The sequence below is a fragment of the Melospiza georgiana genome, chromosome 3 (genome assembly GCF_028018845.1).
Source record: "Melospiza georgiana isolate bMelGeo1 chromosome 3, bMelGeo1.pri, whole genome shotgun sequence".
In the NCBI taxonomy this organism is placed as follows: Eukaryota; Metazoa; Chordata; class Aves; order Passeriformes; family Passerellidae; genus Melospiza; species Melospiza georgiana.
Genome location: NC_080432.1, coordinates 105,670,395 through 105,690,102, shown reverse-complemented (window position 1 = coordinate 105,690,102; position 19,708 = coordinate 105,670,395). Strand labels below are relative to the sequence as shown.

Genomic DNA, 19,708 nt, shown 5'->3' with positions numbered 1-19,708 from the left:
TTTTCCAGGACAGTAATAATGAACCTGAATATTGCACTAAAACTGTTAATCAAAATGGAATGATCCTTCCCTGTTGGAATGGAGGAATTTCTTCCATCACCTTTGATGGTTCAGAAGGAAAGCAAGAACAGATGTAATAGCCATATGGTCTAAACATCAAACAGAACCTACAACTGGACAAAAAAATCATACACAAATTGTCATCAAAACTTTTGTGACCTACTTTTTACTGCAAAAGCTGGAATTTTTTTTTGCAGTCAATCAAATGCTGTTAAAACACTGCCACCACTAAAAAGCACTAAAACATGCAGACTGTCCAGCTACAGCAGCTGAGACCAGGGGTCCAAAGGACTACAGGGGATCAATGTGCCCATTTGTAAGGTGTACAGAGCCTTTCAAGACCTTGAAAAAGTTTCTTCTAGTGAGCAGAAAACTGTTACTCCACAGAAGAAATGCTGCTTACAGATGTTACAAGGACACAAACATTTCCTCCCGCAATCAGAAGATTATCTGTGCTTTCACACATTGTATCTGTCATGGTACTTTTGCCACTAACTCTAAAACTAGAAAATGCAGCAAGAGAGAAGAATAAACTGTAGAGATAGACAGACATGAGAGGAAAAGAGAAATTATATCTGTGACACTGTTTCCAGCAGATCAACTTATTTTCACCTTCCTAATGCAAATACATCTTTTATTTTTGGTGTGAGTCACCACAGTATTTGCTTTAGGAAGAGGCTGGTAACAGGATGTGAATATTTGTGAGGTTAAAAAGGGGCTGATAATAAAAAACAGCTTAGAAACTATACATTTGTAATTGAAACAGTAGGGCACATCAGTTCAGCACACCAGTTCAGTTCAATAGCTGGAATTTGTCAGTTGTTAATGAGCTGACTTCCAAAGAAACAAAACCAATAGTCTCCTCCTTAATACCTGCAGCAGATACATGATTGTTTTATGCCTTATAATCCTCAGCCACAGGAAATAAACAATCCACCTGAATGTCATCCTCAGGAGCTTCCAAACAGACAACACCACCCACAGGTAGGACAAGACAAGTAAGTACCCAGTTACAAACACCCACAGTGTTTACCCACAGCCCTCTCCTACCTCTTACACCACAGTATTTACCCCAAAAAGTCATTGCAGGAAAGCAACACAGAGTTAAATTCACTGTTGTTGGTTAAAATATTTCTGATATTCTGACCATCTGCAGGCAAAACGAGCCAGGTAAGTTCTGTAGTACCACAATGAATGTAATTGGGATTGTAAGCAAGCAGGTGAACATGAGCTGCTCTTCACTACCGGGCACCTGGTGAGAACTGTCCCACACCCTGGATCTGAAACTAATTTTCTTTCTGAAAGGGAGGAGCAAAGAGAGTTACTGCATGATGAAGACACCAGCCTTTCTCTTCAGAAGAGCCACTGTGTTCAGAAAAATCTTGACTCGATGCATCTTTAAATCGTAAGAATTCTCTGTATTTTAGTGTGTTTTGAATCAGGCTCAGAGGGAGCATATCAGACAGTGTTTGAAAATCTCTTCTTCTAGTAAGGAATGACCTTCAGCTTAAGGAATGACCTTCATCTTATTTCCTAGAATACTGCTAAATTCTTCATTGCCTATCTTTTTCATTTGTGTACACAGCACAACCAGTAAATAATATAATGAGTGAAGTTGCAACCAACTCCCCCTGATGCCTCAGGTTTTAGCTTTTATATTTTTCAGATTCTGTATTGGTTTAGTGTGTAGTTCTGAGCTTCATATAAGGGGATAGTAAGCTCTCTTCACAGGGTAGGGAGACAAAACAATTCCTTCTCTAGCTGGGGACCATGGACAAACAATCCACATTTCAGGCCCAAGATAATGTGGACTGAAGAGAGAAATGCAAGCAGGATGGGACTTCATAATCTGAAGGTGTAACTGGACAATTAACTCCAATATGCAAATGGACCAGAACTTATAAAAGAGTGATACCTCATGATTGGACATCCATTTTGTGACCATTTTGGGTTCATCTTGGGTGTAGCCCTGGTTGGGCTCTTGTGCTGCCCAAGGTGTGTCCATTGAGGCCTTCTAATAAATACCTACTTTATTCTTTAACTCTGTTTAGTCTCTGTTCTAGGTCAGCCTTCACAAGGCAACATCCCCAATACCAATAATATGATACAAGAAGTGAGAACTTTGTGTTAAAGATGATCTACACACAAGAAATTTACTCAACTCATTTAATAAAACAATTTTGTTTAAAAATTACTTAGTAATGATTGGAATTTTACATAGAAAATTCAGAAATTACAAAAGATGGCATTGTATAACAAATATAATCTAAATATATGAGAAGAGTTACACATTTGGTAGTAAGGTCCACAAAAACCTATGCAAAAGGAGAGAGCAACTGTTCCTGAGTTAATTGTGCTTCTTTTGACATTCTGAGATAACATGGCAGCAGCATAAGATACTCTTTCTAAGAGAATTAGTGCTAAGAATGTCTCTTCTACTCATTTCATGACTGATATTACACATGCCTTCTCCTGGCACAGTTAAGAGGTTCTTAAAATGCCCAATAAAGAAAGTATCTGAGGCCTAAAAGAAATACTCCAAATGAAAAGCAGCGTACTGTGAGCGACCTACGGGTAAAAATACAGGTAAAAAAACCCCAAGCATCTCTCCTCTGCATCTCTCCTCTATACACATACCCATCTATGTAAATTATTCCTTCATAAGGCTTTACAATAAATCTGAAATATTTCAAATCTATACCTAATAAATATTACAAGAAAATAGTTTTTCAGTATTTACATATGAAACATATAAAACACGATCACTGTAAGACTACTTCTTCAACTTCATCTTCTAAAGAACCAAGCGTACTAATTCCTGGCTTGTTTGTAGTGTACTGCAGACGGGGTCTGTTTAGGCTTCTTCCTTCACCAAATAGCCCATTGTCTTCTTTGACTTTACTGTTTTTATCAACAAAAGGCTTATTACTAGAGCCCCAATCTATGTCCAAAGGTGGTGTATTGTTATTTTTAGAAAGAAGAACAGTACTGCTTCCAAAGAGTTGTTCCATTAAATTGGACTTCTTTTCTTTCTTACTATCAAAATCTGCATTTTCCTTAACATTTTCTTCTAATTTGTCACTTTTCTCAGTGAGCCAACTTGGTCTCCCTGATCCCTTCCCAAAGGAAGGTACATAACTACCAAATGCTAACTCACCACTTAAATCTACAGTCCTTACGCTTCGCTGCTTCTGCCCTTGTGCCCTTGTGCCATCATCCTGGCTGTCCTTTACAGGAAATCCATTAGTAACTTTCCCAGGAATCTCAAAGAATGGATTCGTTTTCTCTTTTTTCTCTAGTGAATCAGATTTTCTTGCTGTATTTATGAGTGGTGCTTGGGAAGTTGGTTTTGTGTTTGTTGTATTTTGAATTTCTCTATCAATTTCTTGCATTTTAGCAAGCAGGAACTCTCTTTTTCGCCGCTCTTCCAGTGTTTCAGTGCTTTCTCTCTCTACTTCAGGTTTGTGAATTTCTGTCTCCATCTTTATTTTCTCTTCTTTATCCGATAAAAAGTTGCTTTCTTTTTTAATTTTGTCATATTCTTTCCTTTGCCACTCTGCAAAAATTTTTTGAACAATATTTAAAACGTTTTAATTTTAAAATACCCTTATAAGATTTTGAAAATAATGCAAGCAAAGAAAGCCATTAAGTTTTTAACATGCTCTTCTATGTACAATGACATTTTTCTGCTATAAGAATAAATTCTTCAAAAATGGCAACTAAATCCACTCCTGGTTCTCTGATAAGATATAAAAATTTACTGTCATCTTCCAAAGGACATTACCCATGCTTTAGAAGTTTCAAAGCAATTTGATTTCTGCCAATTGCCTTCCCATTTCCTGAGTTTGAATGAAAATGGATACAACATTACTGATTTTAATAGTTCTGACTTGCACAATACTTTATTTTTATTTTTCACCACTGTTGACATTAGGACAGTCCTGGGATATATGTGTGGGTTCTTTTTTCTTCATAAAGGGAATAATTTCTGTGAAGCAATCAGGCCTGAAAGTCATAGGAGTCATCACCTGTTTCAAGCAGTGAATGATTAAAAATACCCTGCACCAGCTGCATACAGAAAAAACCTTTACATGAGTGTTCTGTGCTTCACTGCCTGGACTCAGTGACTGTGCACAGCTATGAAGGGACACCAAAGGAACACAACAGCAACTTATGGACAGAACCTGGTAATGTTTATGTGTAGAAGAGGGAGGAAGCTTCTCAAATACTTCTCTCTTTAAAATATTTTCCCCCCAAAGATAACAGATGTATATTTGGCCAAAACTTGAATATGAGGGACTACTTGGTCCCTCCAACACAGTGGCATTCTCCTTTGAATACTTTACTCAAATTTCTGACTTAGGCTTTCACAAAGTTCCCTGTTATCAACTGTACTTCGGCTCGGGCTTTCAGAAAAAATTGCTGTAGTTCAGTTAATATATTTAACATAGATTTTTTTTCAGTAGCAGATCATTATGCAAGTTAAGTCAAGAGCCATGTTTCTGTCTGTAAGGTGGGGGCAATACCAGCTGATTCCATATGATGGGTAAGGTGGTAAATCATCTTATTCAGAGACATAAAATCAGATTCTTAGCTTATGTAAGTCATGATAGAAGATTTTTCAAAGTTTTTACTTCTGAACACAGCTATAGATTTTTAGAATTCCTGTCATATAGAATAAGCACTACTGTTCATTAGCTGCAATCACTGAAAGAGTTCTTTAACATGACAGGGTGCAGTCCATCTAAAATACCTGAGATTGACTTGTGCATTTAAGTGATTAAGATGCTGTGAAAACTCAATGAATAAAAAAGCAATACTAATATATAATTATAGAAACTGACATTTCTCAAATAGCCACACCAAATGATCCAGATAACCAGACCTGAAAAGATAAACTAAAATATCAAATTATATAAGGCAATAGAAAGTACTGAAAAAAAAGGGCTATATTAAGGAAAACATATTTGTTCTACTATAATAGCACAATAGTAAAAATAGTAACTCAAATCTCAATAGTAAAAATCTACTTTCTATCTCAATAACATTTAGCAAGTCAGAGATAACATCAGCATTTACCTTCTATGTCATTCTTGTTTTGTAAAGCACAATCTCTCAGACTCCAATACTTTTTTGTGGACAGCATTTTTTGCTGCTGCATACTTAATCACAGCTGAGTACAGGGAATGGATTATTCTATATCCTGTATTTCTTTTTGATTCTTCTTTGCATAATATAACTGAAAATAATTTTCCACTGTAGTGATCTCTGCAAAATCATTTTGCTATTTTCACCAGAAACCAGCAGCCTCACTTGATCAGTATTCTATGGTGCATTTTTCAGCCTTCAGCTGCCCATTTCCTTACCATCAGGAAGTTTTGGAACCCTCTCCTCCAAGGACTGTATTTCCTGAAAATGTTTCAGTTTCTCTTCCCTCTCCCTGTCTTGTTCTTGTCTTAAGAGTTCTGTTTGTTCTTTCCATGCTTTGTCTTGAGTTTCTTTTTCCTGAAATAAATTAATAGAAAACTGAAGCTGATGGGGAAAAGCAGTTAATAAAATGAACAACTCAACTAAATCATAAGAATTTCTATGTCATTCTGAAATCACATTCTTACTGCTAAACATAAAATGAGTAAGTCACCTTAAACCAAACCAGCTTTGATGACTCAGGGGTTTGGTTCCAAAATATTATCACCTCTAGAATACTTTTATACACCTGAAACAAAATGAATAGACAATCAACTCTATTTTGTATTCCACCTTTCAGGGAAGTTGTAGCTCCAATGCCATAAGGCAAAATTATCACTCTCAGGGTGGTTCTCCTTAGAAACCAGACATTGTCTTCTTCAGGCAGTTTAATAGAAGGCCACATTTCACCATCATATTCTCTTAATAAGCAAGCAATTAGTTGCCCTCTACTTGTACAATCTGACCTTTTTATTCAAATGAGTCAGTTGTAGATTCAGACAATTTCCTTTTGGTACTTAAATTTATGGAGTATTAAGTAACAAACAATCAAAGAGGAAAGTTTAATCTCAGATGACAATTTTAGCTAGTGACTACACATGCATATGTAAAAGGCAAGAACCTGCAGAAATTATATTAACAACAGCAGTTGTTAATCTGCTGTTAAAACAAAATCATTAATACAGAAAAGTAATGGCAATGAAGTGAAGAGAAAGTCTGCATAGTCCAACACATGGGAGTTAACTTTGTATATTGTGCTTATTTTAGAACAAAAACTTCTAGATTAAAACTACCTTTCTAAGAGAAGTAGTTACTTCTTAATGAACAAAGAAAAGAGGACAGTTACCCAAAAAATCTTCAAGTATTTTTCCTTCATGTACAAGGTTATCATTGTTATATTAAAAAATATAAACTACATAAGGAGATGGTGGCCAGGTATTTAAAATGCTTGACTTTAAAAACTGATGAAAGCCTAGACTACCCAAATCTAATTTACATTATTGAAAGCAATAGACATATAGAAAACACACAGCTGGACTCCATGAGCTGCACTTGTACCAGCTGTGTGGTTCTGTAACTCACTCACCCAGGGATATACTGGAAGAATACATTAAACTGTATCCACAGTTACAGAAAGGGTTTGGGAAGAGAGAACATACAAATAAACTGCCATGAAAAAGCTTCAGCCCTAACAGGAAGCCAGCCAAGACCATCCTCAGACTTTTATTTCTGGAAAAAGGTCCCAACCTCAGGTAATCAGAATTTGTAAAATTTGTACCAGAATCTGATTTGTCAGATATGTCATTCTGATTTGTAATACCTTACAAATCTTTGATTTTAGCCTGGGGTTAGCAATACACAAAATTGTTAGCAATATTTCTAATTGGTACTATTTTGTACTAAAAAGGGAAATGGAAAAACAAAAAAACCCTCAAGCATATTGACAGAGCTGGAAAGCCAGAAGGAATACCAGCACTGCGACAATAAGAGGAAGTGTTAGATTTATGCACTGTGAAATAATTCTGGAAAGTAAAAGAAACCACAATTAAGACCAAATAGAAAACAGAGCGAAGGCAGCCATCACTGTTTAACAGATTCCTTAAATAAGCATTAGAAACAAATAAAAAGGGTGAAAATGAAAATGAAGTTGTAAAAACTTCAAAGAAGTAATAGTGGCAGGAAAAAAAATAAATTGAGCTAATGGCTTTTAGTAAGACAAAGAATATGACAAACTCTCTAAAAAAATAGAGTATATTTCTAGAAAGGTAGATCTTGTCTTAAAGAACAGAATGTTTTTGAAGTTGTATTTTCTATATATTTACACATGTATATTACACATTTTCTAAAATATAAGCTCTGCATTTTACAATCTGATAGGTGATTTGGACTGGGTCTCAAATTTTTATGGAACTCACTATTTTAGGAAGAATTCCCTCTTTCTTGTTTGCTGCGTCAGCACATGCAAGTTCTGATTCTGGAAGAAGTTCTGCTGGTGAGAAGCATCCACTGGTCTGTATACTTTTTGTGAGCTGTAGTCCCTTTTTTATATTTTGGTTGTTGGCTGTAGAAAATACAAACTAATTAAATGGTGTTTTCACTAGAATATATCTCCCTATATACCTGTCTCTCATTTTTCATGATTTGCAGCAAACAAAAGACTGTACTGAAGTCAGTGGAAATGGAAAGTATTGATGAGTTTCACACAGTTGTTTTCAGCATCTGTAAAACCTAATCATAAAAAAATATGTATGCAAAAATTCTACTGAAAAAAAAATTAAACCCCTTCTTAATGCTACTTATAGGGTCATTACAGTGCACTGAATATTAGTTAAAAAGCCCCACAAAATATCTCACTCATCTTACTGCTTGTCACAGAATCAAACTCATAACATTAAAATTCACTGACTTGAATCTTTGAAACACATATACTTATCTCTACAGAATGACATTTAAAAAAATCTGAACCTAAAATGGAATAATGGTAGAGCATCTATAATAAAACAAGCTGCAGACAAACTGTTTGAAATACTGGCATGAAATATTTAAAACAGTCCCATAAATTTCTGCTTCTTCTGTCTGACAAGTAGATTCTACTGATCCAGTGAAAACAGCCTAAGCACACACAGAGATACACATATTTATGTGGGTAGGACAAGGTTTGAGACTGTCTTGTCACACCAGAAGAAATCACTGTGCCCATACTTTTAGAAGATTATGTTCTGGGACACATATACTCTGAGGAAAAAATAAGTGCAGCTCATTTGACAGACAATACATTTGAATTAGTAAAAAATAAATACAACAGATCATGAAAATATTCTTAGCAGTGAAGATATGTATTTTTAAAGCCTCTCTAATTTATTGTCAAGTAAATATCTATCACCTACTTGAGATTTTACTACCAATGTTCTCCTCCTCCTTTACTGAGGAAGTTCTGGTATGAAAGGAGATAAAACTGCTGTTTGGTGGAGTTCAGTGTTTTGGCTCTGCTGTGTTACAGAACAGACAAAAACCCAATGCTCTGTAACCAGTGCTGTGTTGAAAGAAGTGCCAAAAGGTAAATGTGCTTGAACAAGCAGCATCAGGGTTGAGCACTGAGTGGCATGAAAGCTATAACCCAGCTGAGACATTTCAAAGTGATGCTAATAATTTTTCTGCTTTTACTGCTTTATACAAGTTACCTCTTTTTCTTTGTACAATATCCATGTCTTTTCTAGGTGATGATTTCAACATACGATTGGCATATATATTTTTTGCTTCAAGTTCTCTTTCTTTTTCCTGTGAATGGAAGAGGTAGGTATAAGAACAAGTCACTAGTATTTCATTTACCAGCCACTAGAAAAGCTGTAAATGAAATTAAAAATAGATATGATAAATAGAAACAGATAGACAATTGTTCCATCCATGGTTTCTGTTTTAAGAATAACAATTACATTCCTAACTCTGTTTATGCCGTGAGAAAACAGACAACTTTCTCTCCCACAAAAACTCCTTAGCAAAATATTATGAAGGAAAAAACCCTATCTCTGCAGTGAAAATAAAACTGAATGCCAGTGCTTCCATAAACATGAACAAGACTTACAGCATGTGTATAGACTGCACAACTGAATTTTAAGTGTTGTGAAGAGTTAAACATTTCAAAGCAAGCAATGCCACTTGTCACACGGCACATGAGCCTCAGTTAGCAGAGGCCCATTGCATCATACAGGTAGAGATACTTTTAGCACATTTACTGAATAAAGTATAGAAATGAACAGTGAGTTATCAGAATTCATCTGACAATGACAAGGTTTTCAAACTGTAAACTCTCCACTAACAAAATCTTAAAACTCTTACTCTAAACATTTTAGAGCAACTAACATTACTGCTACTTGCTGGATAGCTGGGAACGTGGTGAACCGGTTAATCTCCAACATATTGAGACCTGGAGTTTGAGGAAAATTCTTCCAGAAACAAAAGTACTTTAGCTTGAATTTTATTTATGTTTTTCTAAAGATGTACTAAATAGAATACAACAATATTTTAAGTACTTTTATTGAGAATTTGGACAACCATGATGATGGTGTGGGGTCTAAATAAACATTTGCACACATTTAGCAACACATGTGAATATCACAAATAAATTACATTAATCCTCATTCAAACCTACTTTAATGCAAGTATATTAGTAACAAAGCACTATTTACACCTGCAGATTTAATTTTAAATTCAAGCTTTCAAATCTATTTTTGCATAGATTTTGTGGTTTATTCTCAATGTTTGACCATGTCTTTGATCTTGCTTTTCTTAACTAATGCTAACAATAATGATTAACACAGAAGCATTCGTGTTATAAACACTGTAGGGTCAGAGCACAGAACATTTCAATTTAATGCAGAAAAAGAACTCACATGTTGTATATAATTAAATACATATCAGAGAGTGCAGCTACTGGTTAACTATTCAAACCTGATTACAGATACTTCTGAAGATAAAATCCCAGAACATGGTTAGCAACTTCAATTCTTTTCACATTTTACCTTCAGCTTCTGATTTAGATGATTAAGCTCCTCTTGGAGAACTCTGTTTTCTTCTTGAGCCTCGTACAACTTTTTTTTCTTTGAATGTAACTCTCGTTGAAAACTGCTACTACTTAATTCAAGATTTCTTTCCAGATCCTTCAATTAAAACAAAACAATATTTTTTAATAACTGAAGTAATTTTCATAGTCAAATTACTTATATAAAATTAAGTAAACCAGTGTCTTGGGTTTAGATACGGGCTCAACCATTGCTAACACTGAAATAATTTAAACCCTTAATCCTAACTTTGAGGGGGCAAAGCACCTGCAGCTCATCCCTTTGAGCATTCAGAGGTGATTTGAGGACATAATGGAAACTCAGACTACTTTCTGCAAGGCTCTTGCCACAGTGGACCTCCAGATCTCTAAGACAAATCTCCTACTGATGAATGAGAGAGAGAATCCTTCCCTGAGTGCAGCATTAGAAGGAAGAAAAACCAGAAGGAATTTTTAACCTTTCTACTAGAAACTAGCTTTGTGATTACAATTTCATGTACATGCCCTCATCTTGTAATAGCTGTTTTAAATGAAGCTGTGTTGATGAAAGTGGGAAAAAAATAGAAGAAAATCTCTTACTTTTTAAAGCAGGATTCATTTTAACATGATCCAGTACATAAATGCTGAAATACCTAATCATAAAAGTACACATGACAGATGGTGACACTACAGGATGAGGTGGTTTAACTAACTCAGCCATTTACATATTGGTACTGTGGGATTTATTTTATGAAAGCTTAGTTTCCAGCTCAATCCTTGGATTTTCAGATCTCTTATCTCTGTAATATAATTTAGGTTTAATTACTAATATAGACACCAAACCATCATCTCAATGACATAATTTAAGCTAAGAATAGTATAAAATTTATATACAATATATAAAATATATCTACTATCAATACAGTACAACTACCAACAGATTTAATAGTGTTAACACAATTTATGTAAGATGAGTTCATAAACATATTTACAGTGTAGACATACTTAGACATGTTTACAAAAATATAAACATTTTTTCTGGATGAAATTAAAATATATTGGACAAATTTCTTATAATAGATACCTGTAAAAAGGTCTAAAGATATTTCAGTATTTAAAAAACATCATGTAATTTTGTCCAGCTGAGCTCTTAGATGTGCAGAATAGTAGACAATCAAACACTGTATGAATGCTCTTCAAAAATTGAAAAAGAATTATTACATAATTTTTTATTTTAGAATTTTAGTGTAAAGTTCCCTAAATACTCAGAAAATTTTAAAAATTCTTTCCCTTAAAAAGGAGAAACTAGATTGCATAAAGTTGTATTACATCTGCACCTACATCTGAAATGTTATTGCTAGGTATAAAAACATTTAAAAGCACAAATCCACTGGATATATTCTGACAAAATATGCTTAATTTGTAAAGAAAAATTTGAATGTACAATTATCTCATAAGTTACTATATAATCACCTCAGAAATAATTTACTTGATTCTACTTATGGGTAAAACCAAAAAATACTGCTTTTCTATTTGCTCCACGGCTGTGTAAAATTACAAGTAACTGTGGAAAGAAATATCTGTACCAGAATTTCTTGCAAAAAAAAAAAGTCATCCCACCTTAATTCTTTTTTCCCTGTCCTCCAGCTTGCTCTCTGCTAAGGCTAGTTTCTTTGCCAGGTCATCTCTTTCAGCAAGGTGCTTATCTGCAGACAGTTTTTTCAGTTTCTGCAAGGCAGTTTTTTTCCTGTACAGTTCATCTTCTGTATCTTTCAGCCGTCTCTCAGTTGCACGTTCCTTCTCCTGAGATTTTCGTAGGCGCTCCCTTAATATTCTAATCTCATTGTTGTGCTGAGCGAGGAGCTGAGAGATTTCGTTTTCTGTATCTTCAAACTTATTCAAGGCTTTCTCCTGCCTGTGCTGAAGCCTCTTCAGTGCCCTGTTTTCCTTCTGCAGCTCATCCAGTTTGATGTGGAGTTCAGTGAGTTCATTTCGGAGCTCATTGATTTTCAGCAGCCTAGCAGAAAGAACTCTTTTTGTAACAAGATCTATATCTTTTGCAGGAGAATCCCTGGTGAGGCTCTGAGAACGGAAACCCCACCGTGTCCCTCTTTTGCTCGGTGCATATTTGGAATCCAATTTCTTTGTGGCTGAGAGAGGAAAAATAAAAAGCGTGTTTACTATTAGACAATGCAGTTTGTCTATTCAGACATCCTTGGAAGCAAGCTCTGCCTGAAACAATCATACAATATCTAGCAGAGACAGCAGCTTTCAAACTAGACAATAAAAGGCATATATATGAGAGTTATGCTTCTTTTGATAGCTGAAAAATGGAGATGTATGGCTGTGATCTACTGTAGGAGGTAATATCTGCAGCCATTAATATAGGACCTTTGTAAAGTAATAATCTGCAAATTGTATCAGAAGTAAAAGTCATATTTTGTTAATATTTGATATTGTTTATTAAAATGGTTTAGTAATACAGTACTGTAAATGCATACAAAATAATCACGTGCTTTTAAAATGGCAACAATTAGCTGAGCATTAACCAGTTATGTATTATGCCAGATGTAATTCTCCCAGACAAGTACAGCAGTATTTTCAAATCCAGCTGCCATGCTTACAGACAAAACAGATTTCAAAGGCTCAATGCAAAAAGCTTCTGAAGCAAAATGATAAATCCCATGAAAATTCAGTTTTCCCTGAGTAATTTATTCTTGTATCACAAGTTATTTTCCACACAGTATTCTCATTTGATTACTTGTATGCACTGCTTGCATTCCTATTTATTGCTATTATTATTATTGTCATCCCCATACATAAAAGCTGAACATTTTGTTTCTATCTTATGTGCCTCTCATGCCAAGCTCAAAGAATGAATCATATAATCCACTAAAAATATCTCTTAAAACGACTGAATTAATAGAGTTAATTAATGGAGTGCATAATTCCTTAAGGTACATCAGTGTTTGAAAGAAGCAATTACAAACCCAGCAGCAGTTTGTAATTCTGGCTTGAAAGCTGGGATACAGCACTAGTCCAGTTACATGTACAGGGACAGTGTGTGTGACAGCAAATTCTTCCTCCTACCTTTGCCACTCACCATGTTTCTATTCTACTGAGAATACTTGTCAGCAAAAATAATGGCTTAAAAATACCTTCTTATAATTTCTTCTAGACATTTTGCAAAAATATTCATTTTCTGCTCGGTGCTCATTTTTTTTCCACAGCTTGGGCAAACAAAAGAAGGTGTGTTTTTTCCTTTACAAAGAACACTTATGTCACATTCAAGTGTAAAAAGATTACCTAATACATGCACTGCAGGAATGATGCCACTCCTATCACCAACTAAGGGAGTTCCCATTAACCCTAGACCTGCAGTCCCTGTAAGAATTTCTCCTTATTTAGGGCACACATAAAATTCCACTACCAATACTTTACTTTTGATCATACAGTTACATTGGGGAATAGTGTATTTCAAGATAATGTAATATGACATTCACAGTACCTTCATGTAATAATTATATTCAATTCTGGCTATGTAAACAAAGAACTGGTCACACATTTGCCCCCTCCAAATTAAATAGCATGGTGGAACTGCTGCTTTTGGTTCCCAGACAGACAAGCCATGACTGCCATGGAGGAGATACCACTTCTGAACACAGAGATGCTCAGCAAAACACCAGTTGCACCAGGATACCCACATTGTTAAGGATCTGTAGAGATACATTCCCTGAGCAAATTAAATACTTAAGGTCAGACCTTTTGGCACAGCCTAGATCATAACACAGACCAAATGATTCACACACTATCAAGCATTTATCAATGAGCAAAAACATCTGTCCAAGAAAGGTAGGACACGCTATGACTTCACTGAAAAATGTATACAATTATTTAGAGGAAGCTGTCAAAGTGTGGCAGAAAGCCTTCACAGCCCTACTTCAGCCCAGGACCTGCATAACCATGCTACTCCTCTTTACAGGGATGTTCACCTCCCAACAAACAATCAAAAAAGCAGCCTATGTCTGTGAGGGAGCTCAAAGTGGGGTTGTGTCATCTCAAATTGGAAATATTTTACCCTCAGAGAAGCAGCAGGAAAAACTTTCTTTTGAATCTCCATCTGAACCTAATTTTCATCAAAAATGTTTTCTGTTTTTTTGCCACATTAGCAGTCTTTTCTTTATTTAAAGTCCCAGTATTATCCTGTAAAGCTGAGTCAACTAGACTTCCACAAGACAGGTATCTGTAGGTTATTTGGTCAGGGAAATTTTAACAATTGTCTCCTTTCTACAGACTGCACAGCAAGGACATGCCTTGGGTTTTTGGCCTTGAGCTTTTTGTCAGTGACAAAAAGAAAACACCAGCATGATTCAACAGAAGGCTAGTATAAAAGCCATATTCACTTGCTTAGAAAATTATGAAGAATTTTGAAAATCACCAAAATTTCTCCTTATGCAGGAGAGGGTTAATTTCAGTTTTCAATGGAGCAGCTACTGTCTACCTGCCATCTGTAGTATAATTCACATGAACTGTATTTGTAGATGCTCGTAATGCTAGTTTCTCTATTTTGAGTTTTCAAAGATAATTAACTCTTTGGAGCAGTTACAAAGCAGCAATTTCTGCTACCTACCTACCTTGGTAGTGCAACAGGCTGTTGGAAGTCTGTGTTTTGTGATGCCTTTTTTCTTGGTTTGTAGATGGAGAGCTTAGTGCTGGCGACTGGCTGGATGAACGAGATGCATTCCCTTCATCTGAATAATAGGAGTCACTATTTTTATCCTCGTCTGATTTCCTCTCCTGCTCAGAATCTGGGCTCCTTACTCTTTCTCCCATTTTTCAGGTTTAACAGCTTTCCAGGATTTTCTCAAAGACTGCTCATTTTGGCACAAAGGATCTTTTAGGTGTCACAATGGCAGCAGTTGGATTATTTCCTCTGCTTTATCATCTCCATCTCCAGGCACGAGATCTCTGCAGTTCAGTTCAGTTCAGCAAGCAGTAGCTATCATTCAGAATGCATTTTTCTGTAACAATTTAGAGAGAGGAAAAAAAAATCAGTGAGGATGGTTTTGGTTTTTAGAAAAAAAGGTAAAAAAGCTGTAAAATTATTCATGACTCCTATAACCTTATGACATACACTGTGCTACCTATTGTTTATATTAGTAATTTTATTTACATTAATTATTTATATTAAATGTTACAGGCATGACTCTAGGAATGCTACTAGCATTACATTCAATAGTCTGAGGTATTTCAATCCCAAAAGAGAAATCAGAATATTAACACAGCTAAATCCAGAATAAGAAACTACTCCCAAGTTAGAGAAGGGAAAAGAAGAATTTGGAAAACAAAACAGAACACAAGTGAAAGTTTGTTGATATTCAGGAAACTAATTTAGATATGTTTTAAAACTTTTTAACCAAATGAATTAGCAACTTATTTGTGTGACTTGAATTGAGATATTTGTAAAATTTGAGTAAATCTTCCATTTCTCAATTTCTGACATTCCAACAATGTTAAATAATGGGCTTGAATATCAATTACCCCATTTGTCTGGAAAATGTCCAGTCCCTAACCCCAAATGAGACTGTACTATCTATGCCAATCTTCACCCTGCAAAGTACTCCCATACCCTACAGCATCTGGTGCTTCATGCCTTCAAGGATTGGCCAGAGCACACACACTTGTGTGTATTTATATATATCTACATCTATATTTATACCTTTTTTGTATCTGATAAGAGAGACCACAACACCAGTACATGATAAACATTACATCTGAAGCAGGTAAAAATAAGAAGGGCTACTCCTGCAGCCCAATGCAAACTGAAACATCCCCTATTTCAAGGTGAAATCAGCCCATTTTGTATTTGGAGACACTTCTTGAAGTGTAATGGAGCAAATATATTCAAAATTTTCTTCACCTTCAAAGAAGGTCAAAAGAATTTTCTCAACAGTTCAGGAAGTGTTTTACTGACTACACTCAGCTCCCCTTGTCTTTTGGCTCTCTCACCACTCCTGGCAGCTTTCAAGCTTAATTTCACCATCTCTTTCTTTTCAATCCAACTTTGAGATGTCATGCCTCTAGTGGGTGAATAAATAGGGTCTGCATCAGAGCCCATCAGTTCCACCTGTTGAATGACATAACCTCCTAGCTGATTTCTAAATGGCAAAGCAAATTACACGCCAAAAAATTGAGCTGCTTTCAGTCAAAACTGTTCTATGCTGCAGGACATTCAACATACCTGTAAATGAGCTGTAAATTTTTCACTATATTTTTATTTCCCCAATAAAACAAACTTGGCCTTCTTCTCAGCCTTCACTGCCTATACATGCATTATTACAGAGCCAAGCAGAACAGAAATGTCAGCTGCCAAGACAGTTTTCATTACAAATTCAAGCTTTCTGGCTCAGTTCAGTGTTAGCACAACTCTGCCTCTAGTGACTGGAATCCATTTGGCCTCATAATCTATACAGAAGGAATTAGAGGAATAAATATCCCATCAGGTTTCTAAACCAGGAAGATGGTTGGAAATGAATACTGAATTACCTGGAAAATGGTGTTTTTTGTTACTTAGGAAGTAACTTTCCAACATAAAGTTTTTTAAACACCTAAATATTTTCAAAGTGATCCAAAAAAATTAGATGCCAAAAACTTATGTCAAAAGAATCCGAGAAAAACTAAAATTTCACTGCAAGCCTAGAAAGTTAAATAAGCTATGCTTGAGACCACCTGTCCTAGAGATTGCTAAACACATGCTGGAAGGTATCATTATTGTGAACATTCAAATCAGGAATGATTGTTCTTTTTCCTTACAAGATAGTGGAGTTATTAAAATTTCAAAAGGATATACCTAATCATAAGTATAACTAAGATCATGTAAGTATATTAGAATATATGAGGGTGCTTCCCTACTCCCAAACACTTCCTTGCCTAACTCCTGGCACCACAAACAGCTGTGCAAAATGGATTTTATTTTGCTCCTTGAAGAACAAAACAAGCCTAAACAGGCAGCATTTTAGGCACAATCTGTTCTCTAGAGGATGCACAGGCAAGACTGCATCAGGTGTGGCTCCACAGGACAGAATTTCAGGGAATGCAAAAAAATAGAAACGAATATATTTATATTAAAGTACTAAAATAATATGAGATATAAAAACAGTACTCTGGAGGCACAGACTTCATATTCTTACATTTAAGGAAAGCATAAATGCCTACAGTTCATGTCTAATTATATATATAAAACAAGAGCACTCACTTCCACGTACCAAATTAAAGCTGATCAGTTTTTTTATAGCCTCACAAGAGTTCACTGAAGAGGCAATAATCTTTTTGAAGAATGCTTTTCATAACTCAGTATATTTAAAACAAACAAATTCTAAGAACTAGAGGATTAGAATTATCCTCCACTCCTGTACTGGATATTCCCCACTCCTGAGAATATTTTGCTAAGTATCATTTTGACATACAGGGACATAAATGAACAGGAATTTTATATGCATTTTGGAAGTACTTGAAAAGTAATGGAATGAAAACAAATTGAAAAAGGTAAAACAAAGAAAGCCCCCTTGAGGAATACCCAAAAACATCTCTTGGATCTTCAAATGGTTTTCAGTTCCATAAACTGGTAATATTATAGTATTTTCCATTCAAAACAAAAAAACCTTAATCTGTCAAGTCTTGCCAAATTAATTTTCCTACAGTTTATAACACAATTTGATTAACAAAAGAATGCACAGTTTATCTTTAGAACAAAAGAATAACTAGGATATTTGAGTTTCACTTCAGTGAGCCTAAGGACTGTTTAATTAAGAAATGTTTTGGTTCCCTGACTTTCCAATTGTTACAAACTAGTTTGAGTTGATTACAAAGTGAGTTTAACTCGTGTGAATAAGATCACAAAGATATCTATTTTCCACTGTAAGTTTAATAAGTTGTGACAAGTGAAACATTATGGATTAACAGTGGGTAAACTAAACTCCACCGCCACCACCAAAATCCCAGTCCTGTCCCCTCAAAAGCTCAGTCATGCTTTTAGAAGCCTAAGGAATTGAGATCACATCAATACAGAGTGGCTGAAAGAAATCTGGGACTTGCATGAACTTCAGAAAGAGTTTTGCTTCCAAGATTTCATACTCCTTCACTTCTGCTACTTCTGTCTGTTGCTATTATTTACATATTTTGTATCAAAACCACGTCCATCATTACAAAAAACAATCAAGTACCAGGTCACTGCAAAGGACACGTCAGACAAAACAGAGAACACAAAACAATTGCAACAGCGACAGGAGATTCCCTAATACTCCTAAGTAAATCACAAAACCAGAAACTGAACCGTGGGATTACAGGTATTATGCAATAGACAGCAAGGGAAATTACTTAGCAATTCTTCCCATGCAGTGCCTCTAAAGCTTAGTCCCGTAGTGCAAGAATCATAACACTTTGAGTGTCCTTTTCCCCCTCGCAGCCCAGGGAAAGCTCAGTGCCTTTGCTGGTCACCGAACGGCGCTTCCCCGTACAAACACTGACCTCTAACGGCCCGCTCCGCTCTTCCACCTGCGCTGACACACGGACACTGCAAGAAAGCCAGCTGCACGCAAGTACAAAAGCATCAATCCAAGTCACTGAAGTGCTGAACTTAAGAATAATTTCAAAAGAAATTCGTCTCCCTCCTCTCTCTGCATCTGTCTTTTCCATATCCAAACACTTTAGGTTTTACAGAAGAAAGCCAAGCAAAATTATTTACTTTTATGACATCAAACATACTGAGTGATGAGCCTTAGTGAGGACTAAGTAAAACTTCATTAGGTACTGCAGCGGCTGCCTTAACTGTATGCAGTTTTTCTAGGTTTACTAGCTTTTGACAAAATCACAGAATCAATTAGGCTGGAAAAGACCTCTGAGATCATCAAGTCCAACCTATGACTGGACATCAGCATGTCAATTAATTCAGGGCACAAAGTACCATGTCCAGTCTTTCCTTAACAATTTGAGGGATGATGACTTCACCACCCTGAGCAGCCCATTCCTATGTTTAATCACCCTTTCCATGAAGAAATTGCTCCTAATGTCCAACATAAATCTCCCCTGGCACAGCTTAAGACTGTTGCCTTGTCTTGCATTTTGGTGAATTATGATTTTATGATTTTAAAAGCCTATGTTACATTTACCTGACTCTGTCACAGCAACTCACAACGCTACTTGTGTGGGATCTCAAAATAAGGAAGCTGCTGTAAGTCCTAGGTCAGAAATGAGGAAATGGCACTTCAAACAGAGCACACGCAGGCCAGTCCTACAAGCGGGAGCAGAGATTATGTTTCTAAATCAGAGTGCATCACGCTGGCCCGTGCCGTCGCTCACACAGCCCCCCACAGCCCCTGCGTGCGGACTTACCCAGCTCAGCTCAGCCCAGGCACCCCCGGACAGCCTCCGCTTCCCGCAGCTTCCCTTCGCTCAGCCGAGACGCTCTTGAAGAACACGTCGAATGTTATTTTCAAGCAGCACTACGCGATGGCACATCTTAAATGCAATCACCGAAACCGACATACACTAAACGACTTCGGAGGAAAGGAACTGAACACCAGCGGCCCGAGACCTTTCGGAGGCCAACCCCAGGCCTAGGCCCGGGCCCGTTCCCAGCCCCGACAG

General features: G+C 36.2%; 1 protein-coding gene across 2 annotated transcripts; it reads right to left on the bottom strand.

Moving 5' to 3' along the window:
• Nucleotides 1-1,075: 1,075 nt before the first annotated feature.
• LCA5 (lebercilin LCA5) lies at nucleotides 1,076-19,347 on the bottom strand. 2 transcript variants are annotated; one of them, XM_058021532.1, is made up of 9 exons: nucleotides 19,231-19,347; nucleotides 18,590-18,650; nucleotides 14,698-15,084; nucleotides 11,684-12,213; nucleotides 10,047-10,184; nucleotides 8,709-8,805; nucleotides 7,443-7,588; nucleotides 5,427-5,565; nucleotides 1,076-3,616 (listed from the first exon to the last, which is right to left on the bottom strand). In XM_058021532.1, the coding sequence occupies exons 3-9, from the start codon at nucleotides 14,894-14,896 to the stop codon at nucleotides 2,823-2,825; spliced, it is 2,043 nt and encodes a 680-aa protein (XP_057877515.1). In that variant the 5' UTR covers nucleotides 14,897-15,084; nucleotides 18,590-18,650; nucleotides 19,231-19,347; the 3' UTR covers nucleotides 1,076-2,822. The 2 variants fall into 2 exon arrangements, with proteins under 2 accessions (XP_057877515.1, XP_057877516.1); XM_058021533.1 differs by lacking the exon at nucleotides 18,590-18,650.
• Nucleotides 19,348-19,708: the final 361 nt, after the last annotated feature.